The following is an 8,366-nucleotide window of genomic DNA, read 5'->3' as shown; positions in this document are numbered from 1 at the left end:
GCCCAGAGGGCTCTTCTGGCCCCTAAGACACTGGGTTTCGTTTACCAGAGGGCTCTGGACCTGTTCCACATCCTTTTTGCAGGTGCATTCTAACATGGATGCTCTTTTTCCAGTTATTTGCTCACATTTCTTGGCTTAGCCCGATGTCCTTGTCATACTGCCATGATAGCACATCTTACATCCTACAGACCATACACTTATCTGCTTTGCCTGAGGCTAGCCTCATCTCTCAACCCTGGAATGGCTTCAAGGCTGCTGAATCCTATCATACTTCTGGCCTTGCCCAGACAGGGCCATTCCTTGAGGCTTGTCAAGATCCTTGGTAGGGAAGCAGGGGGAACCCTGAAGTAAGGTCTCTGGAGGACAGTAGGCCCTGAATTCCTCGCTTGTATCTCCACCCACTGTTGGGGAGGAAGAATTTCCTCTGCCCTTCAAGGTCTCTCTGGCTTGTCTAAGAATCAAATTGACAAGAGATATGTTAACAGGAGAAAAATCTAATTTGGTATATATACACTGTGCACACAGCCATAAAATTCCAAAGACAGGCAAAAGGAGGCATATATCATACTAAACAGAGAAAGGTGTAGGGGTCCATGACTGCAATAGGAAGAAATGCAATTTAAAGGAAAATGAAAGGGGCGCCTGGGTGGCTTAGTTGGTTGAGCGTCTGACTCTTGATTTTGGCTCAGGTCACAATTCCAGGGTTCTTGATCAAGTGCTGCATTGGGCTCTGCACTGAGAGTGGAGCCTGCTTGAGATTCTCCTGCCCCTCTCCCCTGCTCTCTCTCTCAAAAAAAAATTTTAAAAGGAAGATGAAAAAGTAAATATTTGGGGGGTGGGCATTCGGAAACAGGACACAAGAATTCGATTAAAGAGGCCTTCCTAGGTTCCTCCCTGTCATAACGTAGTTATCTGTGGTGATAGCTCTCTTAGAGCAGATCCTCTATCAAATCCTTTTAGACAGTTGTGGGAGAGATAAAGAACTGAATCTGCCGGGTTTTTATTGCTTTTATCATAAAATCATCTTTATGCCAAAATGGCCCATCTTAGGGCTGCCTGCCCTTAGCCCTACACACGCAGACATGTGTGTACACATCCAAGTTTATTCTCACTCCACTACTGGGCCCACAGTCATCTTACTCTCTTCAACTGGGGTTATGGCCAGGCTGCGATTCATGATAACCCTCAGCAGATTTGTGGTGGAGAGGATCCTGGCAATATGAGTGGTAGTCTGCATTGGGCACTGCCACTTCAAATGTGGACAGGCCAGATGGTCAGAGTCTCCAGGTTCCATTGCACACGGCCTGGTACGTGTCCGGTGTCAGGGGCTGGAAAGTCTTAGCCTGGTTGTCCAACACGAACAAGGGGTCAGCAATGACGCCTACATTGAAGCCCTCACGCACCAACCGGGACTTCACCAGTTTGAACGTGCTTGTGATCTCCAGGGCGTCCTGCAGGGACAGTAAGCATAATCCCTATTGTGAGTCCCTGGCCAAGACCTACCCCCCCCCCCCTTCCACCACCCTGAGCTCACCTGGATACGGATGAAATGGGGTGCAGCATAGGCAGGGAGCCAAGTGCGGACATGTTGGTACATCCTCTGACCATCGAAGGTCTGGCCTGGGGCCAGCCGCACGGCAGCCATCCCCACCTTGCCCTCACAACCTGAGAAGCACAACAGTCATTCTCCACTCACCCACCTCACAGTGCTCATGGCTGACCCTCTTCCTTGGCCCATCTCTTCTCACTGGCTGTGCCCCTGCAGCTCCCCCACCTTTAAAATCTGGATAACACCCACAGACAAAATCCAGATAAAATCTGGATAAAGCTCTTGGAGGTTTAATGAGTCGAATCCTCCACACCTGGTACAGAGACGCCGTAGACGTTCACCTCCTGCAGGAAGTCCACAAGGGATAAAACGCTCTCCACCTCCCGCGTAGATACGTTCTCACCTTTCCATCTGTGGGGTTGAAGCCAATGCTTGTGACCACAACCCTGGCAAACAGGATGCCCCGCCTCTTGCCCACCAAGCCCCTCCTCCAACGAGATCTGATTGCCGGCTCTGCTCAACTCTGGCCCCTTCAGGATCGGGAAGCCCCCCCCCCCCCCCCACCCCCCGGAATCCGGAAATCCCGCCTCTTCGCCCTGGCTCCCTCAAAGAATCGGGGAACCCGGGCCATCCGCCCTCCCAGTTCCCTGGGGACCCGACCGGAAGGTGTCCCCCAGGCGGTCCCGAAAGTAAAGGAAGCCTTCTCGGTCCATGGCCAGCACGTCTCCGGTGTTGAAGTAAACGTCGCCCCTGCGCCGCACATTCCGCACCAACTTCCGTTCCGACAGCTCTCGTGGCCCGCGGTAGCCCAGGAAAGGGTGGTGGCCCACTATCTGGGTTAACAGGAGCCCCGCCTCCCCTGGGGGTAGAAGCAGGAATTAGGGCATTAACAATGGTAAAGAACCTCAGGAGCCCACTAGCCCCCAGCCAGGAGGTTTCCAACCATGATGGACTCCATCATCGAGATCCTGCCAGAGAAGAGACAGAAAGAGACCTGGAGTTACAGAGGGAGGGAGAGACAGAAGGAGGCATTGGGATTTCTAGAAAAAGGATAACAAGCAGGGCACCTGGCTGGCTCGGTCAGTAGAACATGTGATTCTTGATCTCGGTGGTTAGTTCCAGCCCCATGTTGGATACATGAAATGAGATTACATGACATAAGATGAGATGAAATATAAAATCTTAAAAAAGAAAAAGGATAACAAGGGTTAGAGGAAGGACAGAGACAAATGGTGCTGGGAAGAAAGAGATATAGCCAGGACTGTGTAAGACCCCCAAGAGAGAAGACCCTAGGAGAAGATATTGACAAGAGATTGATGCCTGGGAAGACATGACTTCCACCGAGAGCTCAAGAGAACAACTCAAATGGACACCCAGAGACCCGGCAGAAAAAGAGATTGAGGCAGGGTAGCTGGGCAGAACTGAGAGACAGAGGGTCCCAGGCAGTAGTCAGGCCGAGGACAGGTTCTGGGTGAGGCAGTAGACACCACCACGGAGCACTGAACTCAAGGCTTTGGGCAACTTGTTCCAGCCAAGAAGCAGATGATCCCCGTCCTTCCCACACCCAGGGAAGGCTTCCTGACCCTCGTACCTAGTCCCACAGGGATGCAGAATCCCTGACTGTCTCTGACAGGCTCCTCAGCCTCCGTGTCAAATTGTACAAGCTCAAAGGGGGACAGCATCTGAGTGGGGGATGGACAAGGGTCAGCAGAGGTCCTGTGAGCTCAGCTGCAGTCAGGGCCGCCGTCCCACCCAACCCACTCGAAGCAAGCAGCTCATCTTGCCCAGGGCCCCACAGCGGCCTGGATAGTTGATGAAGCCAACGTTGCCTTCCGTGGAGCCATAGGTCTCCAAGATCCGAATGGGGCCAAAGCGCTGCTGAAAGGACTCCCACGCATCTGCTCGGAGTCCATTGCCCACTGCCAAGCGGATTGTATGCGTCCGGTCCTCTGGTCGCTGCAGGAACATCCCAAGAAGAATGAAGAGGAAGTGACCCCAAGGGTGCCCAGGAACCCTTACCTACAAAGGCTATCTTTCCATCTTTCCATCTTTCCCTGGGAGGTGATTGGAGGGTCTATACCTAGGGCATCTACCAAGGGTTCTTACTTGGAGTCTGTACTTGGAGGGTTACCTGCAGAGGTTACCTGGGGGGAAGTTACCTAGAAGCCTTACCTGGAGAGATACCTAGGGGTGACTGCAGGGCTAATCCGGGTCCTCACCTAGAGGAAATATCTGGGATTTTATATAGGGGTAGTACCTGGAACTTTTACCTGGGGGAAGTTATCTGGAGGGGTTACTTAGGGGCCTTTCTTAGAGGTAAACTGGGGAGTGACTTGAAACTTCACCTTGGGGAAGGTGATACCTGGGGGCCTTATGTGGAGCATTTTACCTGGGATCCCTACCTCATTGCTGTATAAGTTCACATCTGGTGAGTTTACCCTGAGCCAGCCCCTGTTCTAGGCTCTTTATATATGTTTTATTCTCACAAACATTCCCTCTGAATTATTTTCCCCATTTTCCAAATGAGGACACTGAGGCTGCTGAGAGAGGTGAAGTCACCTGCCCAAGGTAGCACTGCTGATCATCAAAGGAGCCGCGATTGGAAACTTTGTGTGAGATTCATCATCTGTGGCTGTTACCTGGGGAGTTTTACCTAAGGGACCTTGCTTGACTCCTGTATGTGAATCTACCTGAAACCTTTACCTGGTATGACATCTGGGATTTCATACCCTAGGTGTTCACCATGGAGCCCTAATCTTAGCACCTCACCTGTGGAGTGTTACACAGGTACCGCAGGACCTCGCCTACATACAGGATCACAGTCACACCATGCTGCCGACAGTCATCCCAGAAGCAGGAAGCAGAGAACTTGGGGGCCAGGACGCAGGTTGCTCCTGAGAGGGGAGAGAAGAAAGGGTTTCAGGTCATGCTTCCATGCCACTGTGATAAGCTGCTCTGATCATATGACCGTGACCCTCTGAAGCACAGGTTTTGGAGCCGATCTGTGTGTCCCTGGTGGAGCCAGGACTACCTGCATGAGACGAGCATAGATGGGCATGGGTTCGAATCCTATCTTCAGAATGTGTACCAAGCTCAATGCTTGGTACAAAGTGAGCACTGCTAAGTAAGGGCTATGGATATTAACCATTAATGATTATTAGAAATGTTTTATGAATGTCATAAAGGTCTTCAAGAACTGGTAAAACCCGGGGGAATGTTGATAGGGAGTTTTCCAAATAAAGCTCCCCAGTATATAAATCATAAGGTTGTACACCTGAAACTAGTGTAACATTGTGCCAACTATCAATCAGTCAATCTCCCGTATTTATCTTAGCCTCTCTAAGGCAGGATAATAGTTATGGGCTGCCCTCAATGTGATGTATTAGGAAGTACAATGCACCCCACCAAGGTTCTTGCCAACAATAATTGAACTGAATCTAATAATTGAACTGAATCTAATATCTCTAGAGGGAATTTCCAGGGGAGGGGCACCTAGGTGGCTCAGTTGGTTAATAGTCCAACTCTTCATTTTGAATCAGGTCATGATCCCCCATTTTGTGAGTTCGAGCCCCACGTCAGGCTCTGTGCTGGCTGTGTGGAGCCTGCTTGGGAGTCTCTCTCCCTCTCTCTGCCCCTGCCCACTCCTGTTGTCTCTATAAATAAATAAATAAATAAATAAAACTTTAAAATCTGCAGGGTAAAGAGGAGCAAAGAACAAACAAGTACTGTGAGGGGACTTTAACTGTAAAAAGACAATTAGACAATTGGGAAGATTTGAACATGACCTGTGCATCAGATGATATTAAAGTTACTGTTAATTTTGTCAGGTGTGATATCACTATGGTGACAGGTTGTTTTTTTTTTTTAAGCTTTATGTATTATTTTTGAGAGACAGAAAGAGATAGAGTGCGAGCAGGGGAGGGGCAGAGAGAGAGGAAGACACAGAATCTGAGGCAGGCTCCAGGCTCTGAGCTGTCAGCACTGAGTCCAATGCGGGGCTTGAACCCATGAACCATGAGATAATGACCTGAGCCAAAGTCAGACGCTTAACCAACTAAGCCACCCAGCCACCTCTATGGTGACAGTTTTTGTCATTATATATTAGAGATACATACTGATATACTTATAAACAAAAAGATACAGTGGCTAAAATTTGTTCTAAAATAATCCAGAAATGAAGAGGGGAATTATATATGAAATAAAACTAGTAACATGTTAACAATTGTCAAGGGTGGATGAGGATATGTGGGATATCATCAAACTATTTTCTCTACTTTTGCTTACTGTGTATATTTGAAAGCAAAATGCTGATGGTGGCCGAAGCTGGGTGGTTGGGTACATGAGGATCATGTAGAAATATCTAGAAATTTGTATATGTTTCAAAATTTTTATAAAAAATTGAAAAGAAAATATTGGAGAGGTCCCAGTCTGAATTGCTAATCAGGTGTCCAGGATGATAGCCCAGTGGAATTCTTGGTGAATACCTACCCTTCACTGACTATCCCAGCATTCATACCACCTCATTACCTTCGGACCACAGCAAAGCCATTAGGGATTGTCTAAGTGACCAAGTTTCTGTCCAAGTAGCCCTGGGGCCTGCTATTGTGTGTCCCTTGTCAAAGGTGAGAACCTTGGTGCTGGGTAACCTGTGGGGACTTGTCACCCTGAAAGCCCACTCTGATATTGAGTCTGGAGGTCCCATGGATTGGAGAGGTCTTCAGAAAAGGTCTTACCAAGCTCCAGGCAGCCAAGAATTCCAAGGATAAGCCCCATCACATGGTACAGAGGCAAGACTGTGTAGACCACGTCATCAGCTGTGACCCCACCCAGGGACAGCATCTTGCACATCTGTAGCAGCCGTTCCTGTGTGACAATGGCCGGCTTTGGGAGTCCTGGCGAATGGAGTGGGAAGGGTGGGTGGTGAAAGGACAGTACAAGAGGGACCAGCATACAGGAGTGGGTCTCTGTGGTCAGGTCTGCAGTGAGAGGCTTGAGGCTCTTAGAAGATGGTCAAGTATGGGGATTTGAGGGTGGGCTCAGGGAAGAAAAATTCCAAATTTAGTGGCTGTTTACTGGGCAGAAGCAGGATTCTGGCGCTGACCATTCAATTCACACTGGGGATCAGAGTTCAGGCCAGGTGTCACAATCAAAGGGCAGGATGGGTTTCAGAGGTCAAGTTTGAGGCACATGTCAACTTGGGGTCAGAGCAGCATAAGGGTTCAGAGGTCAGGGCTAGAGTTGCTGGGCACCCTCACCAGTGGTCCCTGAGGTGTAAATAAACAGGGCAGGGCTTTTTGATGTGATCCGAGCACGTAGGTCAGCGGGCACAGGGTCGGTGGGTGCAACGTCAAGAGCAGCCCCCAGAGCCCCCACTCCTGGCGTTGGGGAGGAGTGGCTGAGGTAGAAGCATCGGATGTTCTCTGCCTGTAGCTTGGGAAGGACCTCTTCCAGATTCTCCTGGAGGTCTGCAGGGAAAAGAAATTGGGGAAAGGCCCATATCTGACATCAAGAGGGGAGACCCAAGACCCAAAGATAGGGGAGAAGAGTCTACTGCAAGCAATACAGAAAGCAGCCCCCAGAGAAGAACTTTTGCATTCTTATGTAAAGAGCCCCATAATTAGTATTTGTTGGCAAAAAGGATCAAAACAGACGTGGTGAAGAAAAAAGTCAGCCCCCACCAGGACCACTGAATAGCAGTTCTCCAAGTCTGTCCCCTGCTCCATCCCCCTCTGTCCTCTACTAGCCTCTGAGGTCCTCACCTGGGTCCACCACCAGCAACCGAGCCCCAGAGCTCAGTACGGAGTGTAGCAGGGGTGCCCCCCGGGCATGTGGATTAATCCAGGCAATGGGGCAGCCCAACTTGGCCAGCCCCAGCCACAAACCTAGGGCCGGAATGGTCTGGGAGGCCAGCACTAGGAGGGCGGCAGGCTCCCCAGCAAGCAAGCCTGTGAGGCTGCCCAGCTCGGCCTTCAGGGCCCACACTGCCTGGCATGCTCTCTCATCCAGCTCCCTGAAGGTGACCGAGCGGCCCCCCGGACCCTTCCACACCAAGGGCGCCCGGTTGGGCTGTGCTTGTGCTCGCCGCTCAAAGGTATCCACAAAGGTGTTGGGCGGCTGGCGGCTCATGCGTGCCTTGATGTTCAGCCCCACGTGGAGGATCCTGAAGATGTAGGCCAAGTCTGCAGGCAGCCAGCGCAGCCCTGGGGGTGGCCGTGCAGGTAACACAGCCAGCATGAGTGCCGCGGCCACCAGACTCAGCCAGTGGGGCATCCAGGGGTAGAGCCAGGGCCGCGCCAGCATGGCCAGGCCGAGCAGCACACAGAAGATAGAGTCCCCCAGGAGCCAGCGCAGTGCCAGGGCCACCGCAGCAGGCCATGCGGACTGTCCCAGGCCCAGCAGCAGCAACAGTAAAAAGGCCAGTCGCAGCCAGACGCCCATCGCACCCGCTCCGTTCTCAGAGAAGCTTCCACAGAATGGTAACTTCTGCCAGGGGCTGCCTGGCTTTGATCTCTGACCCTTCAGCCCCACCCCCTAGCGGTAGCCCAGGAGCTGTTGACTGCTATGCTCCTGCCCTCTGGACTCTACCCCCAGCCATTTTGGACCTGTTTGTTTCACTGTGCCTACCTCCTACCAGGTACATGGCAGGCACCGAGTAAATACCTGAATGAACAAATCCAGTGCCTGAATGCAAACCCAGTTCTGATGTCCCCATCCCCACCCATGGGCTGGGCCCTATGACACTGTGCTTCACCCCCCTGGCATGGATGGGGACTGTCTTCGGGGTTCAGGAGGCTGAACTCCCCCTCCCCCGGGGAAC

At 51.3% G+C, this 8,366-nt stretch overlaps 1 protein-coding gene across 2 annotated transcripts; it reads right to left on the bottom strand.

Moving 5' to 3' along the window:
• Positions 1-995: 995 nt before the first annotated feature.
• SLC27A5 (solute carrier family 27 member 5) lies at positions 996-8,095 on the bottom strand. 2 transcript variants are annotated; one of them, XM_078438588.2, is made up of 10 exons: positions 7,309-8,059; positions 6,805-7,014; positions 6,283-6,441; positions 4,319-4,443; positions 3,311-3,505; positions 3,141-3,231; positions 2,210-2,408; positions 1,863-1,960; positions 1,535-1,665; positions 996-1,451 (listed from the first exon to the last, which is right to left on the bottom strand). In XM_078438588.2, the coding sequence occupies exons 1-10, from the start codon at positions 7,985-7,987 to the stop codon at positions 1,275-1,277; spliced, it is 2,064 nt and encodes a 687-aa protein (XP_078294714.1). In that variant the 5' UTR covers positions 7,988-8,059; the 3' UTR covers positions 996-1,274. The 2 variants fall into 2 exon arrangements, 1 of the variants encoding a protein (XP_078294714.1); XR_014136166.1 differs by lacking the exon at positions 996-1,451 and having other exon boundaries at positions 1,554-1,665; positions 1,953-2,408; positions 7,309-8,095.
• Positions 8,096-8,366: the final 271 nt, after the last annotated feature.

Source organism: Panthera onca, chromosome E2 (assembly GCF_046562875.1).
Source record: "Panthera onca isolate mPanOnc1 chromosome E2, mPanOnc1 haplotype 2, whole genome shotgun sequence".
Classification (NCBI taxonomy): domain Eukaryota; kingdom Metazoa; phylum Chordata; class Mammalia; order Carnivora; family Felidae; genus Panthera; species Panthera onca.
This window is presented reverse-complemented; position numbering and strand designations above follow the sequence as displayed.